This window comes from Seriola aureovittata, chromosome 6 (assembly GCF_021018895.1).
Source record: "Seriola aureovittata isolate HTS-2021-v1 ecotype China chromosome 6, ASM2101889v1, whole genome shotgun sequence".
In the NCBI taxonomy this organism is placed as follows: Eukaryota; Metazoa; Chordata; class Actinopteri; order Carangiformes; family Carangidae; genus Seriola; species Seriola aureovittata.
In genome coordinates, this window is record NC_079369.1 from 28,884,969 (window position 1) to 28,902,931 (window position 17,963).

At 40.3% G+C, this 17,963-nt stretch overlaps 2 protein-coding genes across 5 annotated transcripts in view; one reads left to right on the forward strand and one right to left on the reverse strand.

Moving 5' to 3' along the window:
* The window catches only part of arhgap39 (Rho GTPase activating protein 39), an 86,129-nt gene extending 80,421 nt beyond the window's left edge, over positions 1-5,708 (forward strand). Inside the window, exon 11 of the mRNA XM_056378088.1 lies at positions 82-5,708. Within this exon, the coding sequence (XP_056234063.1) occupies positions 82-276 (195 nt within the window). The 3' untranslated portion in view covers positions 277-5,708. The remainder of the gene's footprint in view (positions 1-81) is intronic.
* On the reverse strand, positions 5,698-16,936 carry lrrc41 (leucine rich repeat containing 41). 4 transcript variants are annotated; one of them, XM_056378092.1, is made up of 11 exons: positions 16,586-16,936; positions 15,940-16,026; positions 15,748-15,806; positions 14,866-15,661; positions 14,051-14,196; positions 12,528-12,591; positions 12,277-12,441; positions 9,788-9,886; positions 9,513-9,641; positions 7,390-7,462; positions 5,698-6,321 (listed from the first exon to the last, which is right to left on the reverse strand). In XM_056378092.1, the coding sequence occupies exons 1-11, from the start codon at positions 16,701-16,703 to the stop codon at positions 6,102-6,104; spliced, it is 1,956 nt and encodes a 651-aa protein (XP_056234067.1). In that variant the 5' UTR covers positions 16,704-16,936; the 3' UTR covers positions 5,698-6,101. The 4 variants fall into 4 exon arrangements, with proteins under 4 accessions (XP_056234067.1, XP_056234066.1, XP_056234064.1 ...); XM_056378091.1 differs by having other exon boundaries at positions 12,277-12,444; XM_056378089.1 differs by lacking the exon at positions 12,528-12,591 and having other exon boundaries at positions 12,277-12,444; positions 13,960-14,196; positions 16,586-16,934.
* Between the last annotated feature and the right edge of the window lie 1,027 nt (positions 16,937-17,963).

Sequence of the window (17,963 nt, forward strand, 5' to 3'; positions counted from 1 at the left end):
AAGAATTGAAAAAGCTTTAAAATATCTTAAATGTGACTTAAGTCAACCTTTAGAAAGCTCTGCTGTGTGTTGTGTTTGCAGGTATTTGCTCAGCCTGCCAATGTGACCATCACCAAAATGGATGTGAACAACCTGGCCATGGTCATGGCTCCCAACTGTCTGCGCTGCCAGTCCGACGACCCCAGGGTGATCTTTGAGAACACCCGCAAGGAGATGTCCTTCATCCGGGTGCTCATTCAGCGGCTGGACACCAGCTTCATGGATGGAATCCTATAGCCCCCCCACCACCACCCACCACCACCACACACACACACACACACACACAAACAGACACACACACACACACACACACACACACACACACACACACACACACACACAGACCATCGATACTCTACACTCCCTATAACCCCCCCATGACAGGCCTCTACACTCTCCCCCAGCACAGGACCATCATACATACATCGCTGCTGCTGGGTGAAACCTTGTATCTCCAACATGTTTACTTCTCTGGAACTAACACAGTTGATTTGTTAGTTAGTTTGGGTTTGTCCACTTTGAGTTAAACCAGCTGTTTTTTTCTATTTCTGTAAATGTAGTCTTTTAACTAACACTTACATAAGAAACACTAGTATTGGAGTTACAAGGTTTTCATATGATAACAGTACTGTGTGTGCCTTCACATACATGAATAGACTCTCCACATACAGTCTGAAGGAATCAGCAGGGATCTCATCGTCTCATTGGATTCATGTTTCACTGGCACACTCAGAGGTTCAGATCAAATCAACCTGTATGTCCAAATAAACTGGTTTCTCTTTGTTTTCCCCTGCTAACACACACACACACACACACACACACACACACACACATCAGTACATGCACACGTGTACATACTAAGTCTTGCCCCATGATTTCACCTTCCGCAGATGCCATCACCAAACACAGAGCAAGAGTCCAGCTACAGGTGTTAAAGTCTCTCTTTCTCTCTCTCTCTCTCACACACACACACACACACACACACACACACTGGCTGAGCAACACATCCATAGGGTTCAAAACCAGACTTTCATCAGATACATGGCCTAACTGCAACAGTCCATCAGTATTTTATTAGATCAGGTTGCCCCTGCTTAGATGTATGGCTCAGACACCAGGTTGAAAGGTGAAGCTCTCACAATGTTTGACACTGCCACAACTCTGTACTCCCGCATGTGTGATCCTGATAGCAGACGTGTGCTGTTTCCACAGGACAGAACATTTCATTCTGTTGGTCAGATGTTTTCTGTCAGGCAGTGATAAGGTGACAGCTCTGTTGAGCACTGAGTGAGGAGAACATGGACACTGAATCACCCATAGTTTGACCTCAAGGTGAATGTAGACACATAATTATAGAAAATATAGACATTCTACACATTTTAAAGGAGCTATTTGTAAGTTTTTTATTGCTACATAGCTAACGTTGGCATTAACAGTTGTTTACTTACCAGTCTGGAAGAAATGTGACTTCAGCATCAAACTTCATTCCTTACTCAACAGTTGTCTCCAGAGGTGGAAAGCAACCATCTTGTTTTGCTTCTATTTTTATCACTTCTTTTCTTCTGCTGAAGTTGGCAAGCTAACCAGCTAGCTCCATTATTATACCCTTGTTTTGTGACGGATGAAGCTCTTGCTAAGACTGCTACGTAAATAGCTGTTAATGCTAACACTGGCAATGTGTCTATATCAAAACTTACAAATAGCTTCTTTAAGTATGAAGTGAATACAACACACTGAACTCATTTTAACTTCAATTTAATTTACGAAAGTCTAATATTTCCTCTTGCCTGCTGAACAGTAGTCACTTCTTCCAGCTGCAGTTCAGCCACGAAGCTCAACTTAAATGAATAATTTTCAGTTGGTTCATCCATCTGTTCATTTTCCATGTCACAATGATTTAATTAATTATATTATTAGGAATTATTATTATAAATTGCTGAGTAATAACCTAGTGAAAACTTCCAACGGTATCATGGTGAAACAGCTATTAAATAACTTTTTGTGTGACTTGGTGAGTCCTGCAGAAACCCTGTTCTTAGATGTGTGCATACTGACGCCTGTAACATACGACATAAAGACTGCTAACATTGCAGGTACTGTCCACATCTAACAGAATTAATCTGGACTGAGCTACACACTGCTGTTTATTTATAGGATTCATGCTAACAGTTAGCATACAGTACGCTGACTGTCAGCAGTGTTATCAGGCACATTGCTAAAACTTGTCTGATCATGTGAAGAAACATTACGAGCTGCTGAGCGAGAGACACTCATTAGTCTCCCATGTAGCAAAAAATGTCATTGAAGCTTTCAGGTGCATCTAAATAAAGTCATTACTAATACAACACCAATACAACCAGTACAGGTGATTAAAAATAATTGGTCTTACACTTTAACAGACTTGACAGTAGCTCTATGCTAACACTTGAACAGCAGCCACTGCCACCACAAGTGACAACTATGAATTAATTGTGGATGCTAGACCAGTGGTTCCCAACCTTTTCCAACTCATGGCCCACTTGAAAATCTTAAAAATGTTGGCGGCCCACATCTGACCCCATAACAGTAAAGAGGATAAGTAACTTTTTTAAACAAAAAGCAATGTTCTCAGATCACTTTTTATTTTAATGATGACGATGAAACATCCAGGACTGAACTGAAGCAGTGGAAGGGGTTTTGATGTCCATGTTCTCATCAGTCATCACAGATGTGGGCAGTCATGTGACATGTGAAGCCAACCAGAGCTAATGATTTTGAAGTGTTGACTTCCTCCTTCTTGGCTGAACTGATCCAGTGAAGCCTTGGCTCCATGACAGATGACTGCGTGTCCCTGGTTGTAACATGTAAACGGATGATGAGGTGATCTTGCTGAAATCTGGTGCCAGTGTTCGAGGCCGTCGCTCCAGCTGTCGACCACAGCCCTCCTGAGCATGAGCCACAGATACCAGAGGAGGGCCGATAGCAGCACTGCCAGTTAGCATGCTCGTACTTCCTTGGAGGGATTTGAGAAGTGCCACCCCCCCCACCCCAGCCCCATCCTCCTACCCCAACTGACACCACAGAGCAACAGTTCACCACCACCACTGAGCCCCAACAGGCCTTTCTGCTCACTAATGATTTGTGAATGTGATTCGTCTGCGTGCTCGTCTGTCTTCCTGTCCGTCATTGTTTACAAACTGTAGTCGTCTTTTACATTCATATGGTCTCCGTCTATGAGCAAGTACTGTTGTTGATTGAGTTCATCTGAGATTTTGCTGTATTTAACAGAATTTCTATGTTTTTTAACCCATTCTTTTTATATGATTTAATTTATTTATATTTATTTGAGATTTGAATGCCTTCTTGCGATATTGTACTGTAGGCTCCGGTGTTTTTGTTACGACACATGAGCATATGTATGTGTGTGATTGAGTGTGTAGTTTTCAGTGTGGTAGGGCACATACGTGTTGATGTACAGTACGACTGTGTGAACCATTCTGACTCATTTGAGTTTTTTTTTTGTGACACGACTTAAAGGATGATTGTGAGACACGCACATGGACCATCCTGGAGAAACAATGACTTCCATCTCAAAGGTCCTGATGACACTCAGCCTCACAGTTCATCTCTGGCTGATTGAACTGTCTTCATGGAGAGGCTATGATGAGTGTCACTATGTGTAATGTGCAGCTCACTCACTCCTAACATACACACTCCAGATAGAAAACGTGTATATTGACACTGTACAGACTATGTAAAAATAAGTATATACAGAAACATGCGAGGAAAAGCACCATATGTGACAGTGGAAATTGCTGTGGAAATTAATGTAACAGGGTGGGGGGTTGTTTCATTTTCTTTTCTTTCTTTTTTTTTAAGTCTTGTTAAAATGTAAATTTTCCTCACACTGATAGAGATCTACAAGTGACAATTCAAACCCATCTCTGAACAGTCCATTCAGGCTTCACCCATCATATATCCAAGTACCAGAAAGTGTTTTAAGCCCTGATATCTGTAACTGACTGTAACTGTAGGTCTGACTCATATCCACAGAGAAGTGGTTTGTCTGGAGGAGCAGTTTCACTTTTTAAGGCTCTGAGAAAAATGAGATTCCTTCATGTGTCATTGAGATGATGGGCTGCAGAAGTGAGCATCATCTCTAAACCATGAGCTCATCCACCCCTAATATTCAAGCTAGCAGCTAGATGCAAGAAAAACATGTCCGACTGGTAAACAGAACAGAATGTTTCACCAATTACATCTCACATTTTGTGAAGAGCTTGCTATTGCTACATAGCTAACGTTAGCATTAACAGCTGTTTATTGACCAGTCTAGAAGCAACATTGAGAGTTCAGCATCACCCACATTTTTATGTGAAAACAAATAACAGAGCTCACTTCTAAAATGAAGAATATGCCCTTCATGCCTGTTTGGTCACTTTACCTACTTTTGCACCCGCAACTAACTTATAGCTGTCGGAAGAAGGCGTCATTGTCGTGTTGCTGGTTTGTGAAAATTATAAAAATTGTCAGTCTGAGTTTCACATTGTTTATTGATCAGACAAACACTTTGTTTAAGGCAGACTGACATCTTTACGCACATTCACTTCAGTTTGTATCTGCGCATCCAGTAATAATATGGCAGATTTTGAACATATTTCGGTTACCTTAGCTTTGCTAATTTTATCTTGGCAGGGGGAAACTGCTTATTTAGCTTTACCAAAACTGATACACCTTCCACTAACTCCACCGCTGTCTTATTTCACACCTGTAGAAACAGAGGTCTGAAAATGGTTTGAGCAGCAGTTCATAAATGTTCATTGCCCTTGTCGTGGGGTTGCCAGGTTTGAACACTGTCCCAATTCTACACTAAGTGATGGCCAGCTTATTTACTACCGAGATACAATGTGTCAGCTACACTAGCTACCAATTTGCTTGCCATCCTCTGATATGTGGAACATGGCATCCTGCTGTTTTCATATTACAATGATCAGAATATTTTTATTGTTATGCAGATGAGCTCATCTGTTCAGTCAGCCAATCATGTCTCAGAGACATTTCCCCAATTAAACTGTCAAACTCACTCACATACTGACAAACAGACTTCTTTGTGAGGTATGAGTGTAGGCAAACGTTTTCATTTTACTTCCTGTGTAACCACTTAGTAAAGGAGACGCCTCGGAGAGAGGCAGCCCAGACTGACATGTTGCAGCGTGTATGAGTGTGTGTTTGTGAGAGTGTCTTTGTTTTATGTAAGTGATGGTTGTAGATAGACCCAGCAAATCAACCAATTAGCATGCAAACATTGGGTCTCCATTCTCTCCAACTTGAATTTACTAAAACGTGAGAATATACAAGGAAAACAAACTGAATTTACAGAAAAGAAGTGTTACAGTATTTAGCATTAAACATCCACTAAGAAAATGATTGAGCTCTTTTTAATCCGTTTTTTCTACTTGATTCCTACTAATGATGAATTGGTCGTCGGTGTAGATGCTGTTCGTCTAATGTAAAGAAAATGATAACGAAGAGAAGGTGTGAGACAGCTGCTGTGAAACTGCTCTTCACCTCAACATCAACCCTCCAGCTTTTTCAGTTGTATCTTAACGTCCACTGTCACTGCTGTCCGAAAGACGACTGGAAGTGTAACGGACGTTGGTTTAATAAATGATTCAAATGTCAAACTAACACCAGATGCTTTTATTGTCCAACTGCGTACAAGAGCAAAAATTAAATGTTACATTTAATAAATGTACTGTACATAGCAGGAATGAAATGTCACACTACTAATTACAAATCAAAATTACCTGTGTTCCATAACAATAAAAACATTTGATTACAGGAGAAAAACAGAATAAATATCTGAGAACATGTAGAACCAGTCAAGTGACTCATGGTTCCACAGGTTTTTATGAGGTTTTCCTGAACTGAAAACCTGTCACTGCATCAGTGAAACTGTCTGACCTGAACTCAAACTGACCACAGTTGCTCTCCTCTATCAAAGACTAATTTACAAAGTTAACATACAGCACCAACTTTTTACAGCCCGTTACTTCTGCAGAGTCAGAGCAGATGTTTCTTGTTCACATGTTACTGATGTGGTCAACCATTGTGTCGGTGGATTTCCATCCCCCAACCTGCAGAACACAGAATGGACGGAGTGTGTTCAGTGCAGCGTTCCATGTGTCAGGGTCTCGATCACCTGGGTTCTTCCTGAGGTCAAGGGTCAGTCGGTGCGGAGGACGATGTGTCCTCAGTTTCCCGGCGAACTCGAGCAGCTCAGCAGGCTGAATGAAGTTAGAGCTGTTCAGGACAAAAGGCAGCACATGGAAATCATCATATAATGTCTAATAAATAAAACCTTACAACAACAACAATAATAATAGTGATAGTAAACTTTATGTGTGTAGCATCTGTCATATTACACAGGTTACCAGCGGTGAAAATCCTGCATTCAAATTGTCACTAGTACAGAAATATTATCAGTGTTATATATATGATATTACTGGTATATTTTTACTAATTCATAACCATGTAAGCAGCATTTTAATGTTGTACATGACCCAGGTGGAGCTAAGCTTTAACAATGGATCATATTTTATAAGCTGATCATATCATTTATGTAAAACCTTAAATTTGCAAAGTAACTAACTAAAATAAAACTACAGTATGAAGTAGACATGATAAAGTGGTATGTTAGTCATCAGGGAACCAGGAAACAAGGCTGAGGCGTCTCTCTGCATCAGCATTTTCATTACATTTTTATATACGTACAGTGAAATTAAGATTCAATGAGGACTAAAAAAAACAGTAATGAAAATGAGGAAAAAGTACAGGTCAGGAGTATTTTCACATGAGATCTGAGGTATGACTTCACACTATGTGACTGCTTTTGATAGCTTCTATATCATTTCTTAATAGCTGTGAGTTTAGTGACAGTGGGAGGAATAAGTCTTGATCACATGGGGTGTGTTGATGTGGAATTTGCACAGTTGCTGTGATCAGTTGACTTTGTTGGGATGGTGCTGCTACAAGCTAAATATTTCTTAGATAATGCAAGGCAGTTTTTAGTACATTTTTCTATCGGAATAACAATATCAGGGAATTAAATATGTCCTGTGCATTTTCAGTTCATCTGAAATGTGTGTACTTTTTATTTTTAAATTCTGCATTCATCATTGGAAATGTGATTCTTTTTAGATACATAGTGTACATGCTTTATTCAAGAATTCAACACTGAATAACAGATACAATACACATATGCTAACATTTCAGTCTCATCATCATGAAGAGTATTTTAAGCTTGAGGTCAGGAGCCCATTTCTCCTAATGACTCCCTGTTTGTGAAAAGTGATCATCAGCAGCTCTCACCTGATGTCCAGTCGTTTCACCGAGCTTGGTGACGATCCTGAGAACAGCTCTGCCAGCACACTCACGTTCTTGGCTGTTGACACAGATTATTCATCAGTTAAGAGACACACGTCGCATGAAACTGACTGTGTGTGAATCAAAAAGAAATTTTTCTGTTGAGACTCTTTAAAACTTGCATTCATTGATATTTTGGCAAGAGAAACAAGCCGTGCTACAACACAACATATTGAAGCCATTCAAGTGGACACGGTAAACGTGTTAGCAGGAGTCATGTTCACCTGAGGAAGCTAAGCTCAGTATTCACTCTCCTTTAGCCGCTAAATGAACCATCATGCTAGCGAGTCGCTATCTTTGTGTGTCTGCTGTCAATTGTTTGACAGATAATGTACGGTGGGTTTATTTATTAGAGGCTTTTCACTGAGAAAGGCTGATGGCTGTGGTGTGAAGATGACAAACATCCAGAAGGAGTTAGCTCATCACAGGACGAGACAACAGCCACAGTTTATATCAGTTTCTCGACTCTAAGTCACTTCTCTGTTTTACTAATAGGTCATAAAATTTCATTTTAATGACATCATGTCATAGCATATTTATAATAGAAAATGTAGCAGGTAAGCTGTGTGCATTATTGTCATTAGTGTTGTGGTTTATACAACCTTAGTTGTAAACATGTTTATTTCATGAATTAAGTAGAAAACAATGTAACACATTCAGGGAAGAATAAAGTTTATTCCACACCGACAAACATACTAATATATTTTATAGTTACTTAGAATAAAGAATTGACCAGTGTTTTAAGATACACCAGTACACAACAGTCAACATAACATGACTGTAGAGGTTGTAATAACCACAGTGAGCTGAGAGGGTGTTACTGATGAAGGATGGATGAATCATCATTAGTAATAGTGCGCAGCCAGACAATGATCGGGAAACTACATGTTTTCTACCCAGGCTTCACATGGTGGGACTGTCACTCTGAAAAACAGACGACCACCACCACCACAGACTTTTCATTCAGAGCAACATTATTTATAGGGACGTAATAGTCCAGCCTGAGCAGCACTTGACAACAGTAAAGCTGTTGAGTAAAAACAGAAATTAAATCTCATCCCAAAAGAGTGAAAAGCAAATTTTACTGTGCCTGACATCAGACCCATCATCTGCTCTACATTATTAGAAAAATCCTTGATCAGATTTCTTCTTATTTTTTTAAACAACTAATTGATCACTTGCTTTCAACATGCTTACAGACCTGGTTTCTCCACTGCTCCAGTCCAGGTGAGTAATCAATGACTTGAAGACCCAAAGTAAAGTAGCAGGAACTGTAGTCATAGATTTTAGTTCATTGCACAGGGGGCCTGCCTCTGTTGTATGTTGATGTATGCTGCTGATCGCTGTACATTACAGCATGTAAATATATATATATATATATATATATATATATATATATATATATATATATATGTATGAGGCAATTTAAGTCTAACAAGTTGATAGACGTACTGACTGTTTTACCAGTAGAACGGAGCAAAAACCTTTGTACATTCTTCGGATGAAATAAAAGTAGCAGTACATAGACATTAAAGATGAGCCTTTCTTCAGATGTCTGTTTGCAGCAGGGGCTGGATTCACTTCTTTTTCCTTTAACAATCAACGAGGTATGTAATTTGCTCAGAAGCGGCAAAACATTTGCAAATAGCTGTATGAACTTCAAGTGAAATTTAGATAATGTTTTTGCACAGAATGAGGACTGTGGAATTAGACCCCCATCTTACAATGGTGTGGCACTATGGGGAGGGAGGAGGAGTGATTACAGCAACCAATAACTCTGCACACATGGCATGTAATAGTTATATCAAGATAGAACTGCTCCCACAACCCGTAGGATAAGGATCTGTCATCATTCTTCATCTGATTACCATCACTTATCAGCTCAGGATCATATTCAATGATACATTTGATATGTATGAATGAGAAACTTTAGATCATTTTGATCTGAATACATACTGTAGATCGTAAACCACAGCTGGCTTAACCCTGCTTGGACCAAGAAGCAGTTTTGGTCCTGATGTAACCCTGAGTCAAATCCTGTTGAGGCACAGATGTGAGGATGAGCTTACCGAGCCGATTCTGAGCCAGGCTGAGTGTGTGGAGAGAAGGCACTGACTTCACAGCAGCCACCAACTGCTGCAAACTCTCTTGCTTGTCACTCCACCTCTCAAGAAGGCGGCAGTCATTGCACCACAGCTCTGAGAGAGGGAGAGGAGAAAGAAAAAATCATTCCTGAAGCTGAAACCAACTGTGGACTAAGACCAGTTCTGTCCAGTACTGTTTCAATGTCATGGAGGAAATCAGTCTACTTAGCTTTTATCATGGATCATCCTCCTTTTCTTACCTTCCAACTTGCAATGCATCAGGAGATTCAGGATCTCAGGAAGACAATCAGACAGCTTCATGTCTTCCAAGTTGAGACTCCTCAAGTTGTGATTTGACTCTAAAAGTTGATCACATGTCATTAACTTCATGGTACATTTGTGTTAGAGCTAGACCAGGGCTGCACAATTAATCGAAATATATTTGAAATCACAATATGACCAAATGCAACATTCAAATCACAGGAGCTGTTGTGCATTGTCTGCACCATAAACATTGTGGTGCTACAGAGACGATCTGGCCTACAAATCACATTCTCCAGATGTAAAGTTTGGTACAAGACCCACAAAAATCACTATATCATCACATAAAAAATGATGAAACATTCCAACTGAAAGAATTGCAATATGTTTTTCTTTTTCCATATCGTGCAGCCCTAAGCTAGACTGATGAATCGTCCAGGCTGTCTGAGGGCTGGGCAGAAACTGCACAGAGATGCTCAATGTGTTTGTAAATATCATTTAGAAACACTGTCAGCATTACATCTGTAAAACATCCCACTCGGGATAAAATAAATAAATAAAGAGATCCGAACAAACAAAGAGTTCGTTTGTTAATCAGTGTTTTCCACCAGTGCATACAATGTCCAGCTGGGTGAAAATAGTAGCCAGACAGCTTTTTTTTTTTTAGCTTGATTGTAACAATAAGGTGTTAGCTGCTGAGCTGGCGTGCCTGTGACTGTGGACATATCGCATTCTACATGTTCATATTTAACAGGGCTATTGATAAAATTTAGATTTTTTATTTGCAAATGTTTTATTGCACTTACTTACAGTAACTACAAGCGTAGTTCACATCAACTTGGGTAATCTTCAGGTTATTTGTTTCACGTCACGGCACACTTTTTGTGCAGCTCTGACACACTCACAGAGCAGGGGCAGAGAGATTCTGCAGACTACATGCAGAGTTGAGGAGAAATACGCGTTTTTTTTTTTTTTTTTCTCGTCTCAAAAACAAGCGGACCTGATTAAAACGGTAAAAACACAATAACTCAGTAATTCTATATTTTTATAATCAACAAAGAGCAGAAATAGTGTTAGTCCATCTCAATACTTTCTGATCCGAGCCCATTGGTTCCATAACTCTTTAATAACAACTCACAATCATAGTAAATGTTTGTTCTCAGAGGCATTCCATCAATCAGCTGTCACTGTAGTGTTACTCAACCAGGAGGAAATAGTGCATCTGTTGGGGACTACTTTCAGCTGTGGATTAATTTACTATAGTGAATATTTTTGGCAACACACTGAGTCAAAATAAACTGTAGTGTGGGTGTTCATGATAGTCTCACATATGCATACCTATCTTCAGAGCCCATTATCTTTCAGCTATAGGGAAGAAACGTTCTGGCTTGCTTGCATTTCTTTAACCTCCTAAGACCCGCACTCTTGCATGGCGTGCATTTTTAATTTCTCTTTGCTATTTAGGCTGATTGGGACCTGAGAAAAATGATGTCCACATATGAGGACATTAGTTTTAAATTTCGATTACTGAGTGGCAGTATAATATCCTCATATGTGGTCACCAGGCCCTTGTTGAGAAAAAGTTAGTATTGTGGTCTAGAGAACCCAAAATGTGAGGTCCACATATGTGGACGCCAGGTCCTAGGAGGTTAATATACTTAAAAACGTATATGAACACCTACAGCCTACATCCAGTGAGTCAGAATATTTTCCTGGTAATGAAGGAGCAACAGCGTGGCTAATTAGTTGTTTTTAATAATTTTTGGACAACAATGTAGCTCTATGGCACAGAGGACACACACAATACTTCAGATCAGCTGATTGATGGTTTGGGTCTTTTCATGTAATTAGTTGACAATAAGAAAAATATATACTAGGAGTGTAACAGTACGCAAAAGTCACAATTCAGTACATAACTCGGTTTTGAATTCACAGTTTTCAGTACAGTAGAAAAAAATGTTACTTTCAATTCATTATGAATTTAACTTGTAAACATAAACATGTAATCTTGTAAACTTGAAACCCAGTAGCAAACTGGTCAGAATTTCAACTTGGATTACTTTTGTTTCTTGAACACAACAAATACACATAAAGTGCATTAAAGTGCAGCATGTAGAAAATTGTTGATATATTCTATTTATTCTCATGAGAGAGAGAGGATGACATGCAGCAAAGGCCACAAGTCGGATTCCTGGGCCGAGCTCCACCAGGTGAGACACCAGGCACCCCAGAAAGGGCAGATCTACTGGCATTATCATTGTCTCCTGAAAAAACCCTCTCGCTTGTTGTATAAATTTATTCACTAACATGTTGTAGACTGACCATCAAAACACAAAATGTTATTTAACAGAAATAGTTTCATTCCTCATTTCATTTTTTCTTTTCATTGCCATGTTACACTGAATATTTATTCATTCATTTCTATTTGTTTTATTGACTTTGATCCACTTGCTTTGTGTTGAGCTTCGAGACAGCCATGACACCTTACCTGAGAGAGTGGTGAGGAGGTGGCTGAGCGAGGAACCAGTTGGTAATCTCATCCCGGCGATGTGAAGAGAGCTTAGCTTTGGGGAGCGTCTCAGCACAGATGTGATGAACTGCAGATCTGTTTGGAGCTCAGCAACTTTGACTGTGAGTTTCTCCAGGGGCAGCTCTGCTGAGAAAAGATCAGGAAACATGTAGATTTTAATCAACTACACTGCCGTGGTATTAATTCATGCAGTATGCAGCTTGTCTGACCTGAGGGTTTGTTTTGTCTGATTGAGATGTTACACTCTGCGCGACTTCTTGACACACGATCGACCTTTTAAAGCAGAAATCAGATGACCATGAGAAAAATGCTGGGACCAAACGAGGCCTTGTCATGTCACACCCATATCTGTGAGGTGCTGATCAGGTCAACCAATCTGATATTCAGCATTTTTACAATTACCCAAATCATTATTTTTTTTAACTAAATCGATTTAAAAATGCATTACTTTAGCTCTGATTCAGCTGCCTTTCCCTGTCGGTAGTCACGACTCTTTGGTCTCGAAGACTGATCCACCCACTTCACCGTCTGACTGGTTAAACACTACAAGCGGTCGCCTATCAACGCTGAAGGCTGCTGTGTACACAGACCATGGGCACAGAGTGGAACAGCTCCAGTAACCGAGCAGAGCTGTGTGTTGAAAGGTAAAGCAGCAGATATTGCCAAAATTACAAAAACACCACCCTCTCAGGAGAGAGAAGCCATCATTAACTGCTAATCTAAAGTAACTAGCAGATCTGAATAGATTTACGGAGCGATTAAAAGTAAAGTAAGGTTTGGACATGGACACAGGCAAACAGCACACACACATTTGTGTCTCCATCCCCAGAGGATATCACATGGTCTTACATTCACTCCCTGGAGACCTACTTTAACATTACCCATAACTACTACCCAACCCTAACCCTAACTTACCATAACTTTAAAAGATGTCTTTAAAATGTAATGATCTAAATCATGTTGATTTGCTTTTTGTCTGCATAAAGAAAACAAGTCCCAATAATGAGAGTGTAAACAGATTTAGGTCCCTACAACATGAGTAAAACCTGGACCACACACATGCATCCATTTTTACGATATACGTGGGGACCTGTCCCCCTTACCCTAGCCTTTATCTCATAACTGAATGCCTGACCCTACACCCAAGCCTTAACCCTCAAACAACCATTTAAACTTGTGGCCTGGGATTTTGGTAAATGTGCATGTATTGGTCAGAACTCTTCAATAACTAGATGTAAAAATAATTTTAGGTTACAGTATGTGTTTCTATGTTAACAATACACAGTTATAATATACTCCAATATACTGTAATCTGATTGTTTAACTCCTCAAAGATCAACATTGACATTGGCTTGAAAAATCCTTTCTTGGTCGAGCTCTAGTGTCTACCCTTAGTTTCTAATGACAGTTTCCTGCTACTACTTAAAGAGATAAAGAAGAAGAAGAACTAAAGAATATAAACAGCTTGAACATTAAATGACACTATTTTATAACACTGAGACTAGTGTCCTTCCAACTACTACAGGATTTGTTTCTTATAGCTGGACTGGTTCAAGAACCTTGTGTTTCAATAGGTACAATACACTTTTGGTCCTGCTCATTTCAAGTGTTTACTTTACTTTGGTAGAAGCTTCACAGCACCTGACATGTCTGACTCAGCAATCCTGGGATGATGGGGTAAGAAGTGTGGTCCCAAGGCTACACTTTGGATCTCTACATGCAGGGACGTCACCTTGGGGCTTGCATCAAGCAGGATCTCTGTGAGTTTGGTGTAAGGCAGGACGCCGATGTTGAGATCAGTGAGGGAGCTGCGGCAGCTCTCAGACAGCTGCTTCAGGGCTCTGGCCAGGCCCAACACATCAGCATCCCTGAAGGTTGCTAGATAAACCAACAAAAACAGATCACTGCTACACAACTGAACAAACGTGTCATTTGGGGGTAATAATTTTATATTTCATTTTTGTCAACTGATTCTATGGATCCAATACAATAATACTGTTTACAGATGCCATGTACCCCTTAGAGTTTTTCGACAGTTCAGTGTCAAACACTACCCTCAGACTGTTTCACTCTGCAGAAAACTGATGTTCTTTAACACACACACACGGAGTGGAAATCTGAGTGGCTCATTACAGGCCGACAGTCAAGGGTGTCCTGTGGAGTGACCTTTTTTGACCTTTAATTCAGCAATTATGCAGTTTTTGGGTGCTTGTTTTGTTTCTAAAGCACAAGCACACAAGAACTCCTAAATGCAGACAAGTGATACATATTCATGGTTTCACACCCGACCACTACAGGAGGGCGTACCAAGCTATGCAGCAGCGCGACAACAGAGGCAGCTTTGCAAGTGTTTTATGAGGGAGGAAATGTATTAAGCATGTTTGTAAGACTTAATACACAATATACACACAGGGCACGTTTAATTTTCAACTGTGAACTGAGCTAGAGGCACTTCTTAAACTAGCACAGATTCATTATACCAAGACCAAAATGACCCCTGAACCCCCCCACCCCCAAACCTACTGGCACATTAACTAACAAACTTACAGAAGCTGTGAAGAGTTAGAGAGCGAAGGCAGAAAAATGTAGGCAGGGCAGAGGTCAGCTCTCTGAGAGAGTTGGACCCACAATGTCTGATCTTCAGACGATCAATCTGTCCCCATGGACAAGAACCTGCTGAGGGACCACCACATGGAGTGAAGGTTTGACAGAGAACCTGTGGGTCCACAGTAAAGTGTGTATTTCCGGATTCCTCCTCCACAGTCCGAGAATCCAACTTGAAGCGTTTGCACGGGGGGGCTTGTTCATCCTCATTTTTTGAAGCCCTGGTCTCAAGACCTGGACTACAACTGGCCCCGTCTGCACTGGCTGAAGCTGCGTGCGAAATACAGCTTTCCTTTTTGCTGTGCATGAGATTCTTCAGCTTTGGATTTACATACTGAGATCCCCTTCCATGTAGGAGCCATGCCAGTGTGATGGGACAGTCCGCATCTATGACCATTTCTTTAGCCACCCCATGGTCTACCAGGCGATGGAGAACATACAGAGCAGGTTTTGTGTTGCTCTTTGATAGATCAAAGGACTGTGGTACACCAACACTCCTGATACGTTTCTCCAGGAGGTTCAGAAGAGGCCGCTGCTCAGCTGTTAAACTTTGAAGGCGCAAACTTGTAATGAGTAAAAAATGTTTGATACATTTAGCTGCAGACCACATGAAGGATGGTGTGTTTAAATTTAAGCTGTTTCTATTGACAAAGGGGTTTCTGAAGCCATGAAATACAAGTGTAAAAAGCATTCTCATAACTTCATGTTTGGCCTCTTCTTCTGTGGGAAAGTCAGCTGCCTGAAATGTAACACAGGACACATATCACACATGGATTCTAAATGTTACTGTACATGAAACTCTATTAAAAGAGGTGTTACACCCACACGGCTAGGTCCGCAAAGGTCCTTCAGGACTGTAGCCCATCCAGAATGAGTTGATATCCCTGAGACAAGCCAAACAAAAGTTAGATAAAATTGAAACATAATTATGTATTCCTCTGATCAAATCAAAGGTATGGTCTATGAACAAAGCAAAAATACAGAACACCACGTTTGCAATCCAGCTATAGTTCTTACCTCTCTGATTTAGCTCAGGTTGGATCTCATCCAACTGACACACAGTCAAATGAGGAAGAAGCTCCTTAATAAGAGGCACTGGAAGATCTAAGTTGTGACAGACAATTTAGGACATTAACTCCCTAAGCATCAATGAGTAACGGTTGAAATAAAACCATACAAATAAAAACCCCAATATGTCTACTATGAGTGGGTGCTATAACACTGGAAAACAAAAACAAATGTGACTTGGAACTGACAATAATCCATATAAGAAGCCAGCCTCTCAATCGTTTGTAAAATATCTAGGCTAAGACTGGACGATTAGCTTTAATTGTCAATTGTGTCATTTATATTAAATTCACACTTTTGATACCTTAGGGAAATGCTCTTGAATTAATGGTATTGTGAAATGTTATTTAGGAATATTTACTTAAATATATGGCCATAAACTTGAAACTATACTATATAACTATACTAAACTATATTATTAAAGGGGGTTCAGCGCTGGTATGTCTCCAATTATGCGATAAGTGACGTTAGGTCCATGTTAGCTTCTGCTAACAATTAAAAGTTAGCCTAAGTCCTGTTCGAAGTATTAGCTCTTCGTGATCTCCAATTCTATGTAACGTTACAGTAACATAAACGTAAATAATAAAATACGTACCAAGAACAGCCTCCATGCCCAGGGCAGCAAAATGTTCCCTGACAGCGTGGAAACAGAACTGCTTCAGACATATCTCCTTCGGGTTTGTTTGGTGTGTTTCGTGGGCAGTTTCGCGCATTGTTTAGCATTAATGTGGTTCTCATTTAATTAGGATGCCAAGACAAACCAATTTACAGCAAACAGCACCGCTTCCATCCGTATCGTTGATTCAGTGGTGGTTGGGCTCCTCTGAGGTCTTTCTTCCTTTACGGGGGACGGCAGTTGGCAACTGCAGAAATGGCGCATTACCGCCACCAACTGGTAAGTTATTCTTCTTCTTCAGGGTTAATGGCGGGCTACAAACCAACGTAAAAGGTGCAGACCGCCACCCACTGTACCTTGACTATGCCATAGTCTGTAACTTCCGTTTATAAAGAGATTATATTCTCAATAGTTGCTTGCAAATATTTAAAAATAAGTCTTCAATTGCGACTGGCTTTTCATCGGTTAAAAATCTTCTTGAAATTTTATTTTATAATCCAATAGGACTATAAATCATAATGTAATATGAAATATAATATATTAAATCAATATTAATGTCATATCATATTTATATAAATATCAATATAAAACATGTAATGACATCTTACTAAAAGAATCTGTGAATTTGCCTGTGTTCTGCTTAAACCATGTATACAATATTATCATATGTCTTATAATAATGATGATAATATCAAGTTTATCATTACATAGATTTTTCATTCTCACAACATTTGCAGTGGTGGTAGCCTAACTGTGCGCATACATGTATTCTCATACATACTCATACCTCTACACAAATGACCTACCCACCACCAAATCTCGCAAATTCATCTATGCAGATGACATCTGTCGGGCATTTCAAGCACCAGATTTTGATCAACTGGAACGGGTGCTCACTGAAGACCTTGCCAAACTGGACCAGTTCTGCAAAACCTGGCGCCTAAAGCCAAGCCCAGCAAAAGGAACAACCTGATCTGCAAGCTCGCTGGTGCAAAATGGGGGGCAGCAGCCTCCACACTGCGCACCTCAGCACTGGCCCTTGCATACTCTGCAGCTGAGTATTGTGCCCCTGTCTGGTCCAGGTCACCCCATACACACCATGTGGACACCCAGCTCAATACAACCATGAGAACCATAACTGGTACTATCCGCTTAACACCACTCCCCTGGCTTCCTGTCCTATCAAACATCCCCCCCCCCCACATATCCTGCGAGAAGCAGTCATTCACAAGATGCTTCAAAAGGTCAAAGACTCTCCCCATTTACCAATCCATGCTGACATCTACAACCCACCCACTGCTCGACTTCCATCTAGACGACCAATCTGGAAGAACATCCCACCAGCTGACTTCACCAT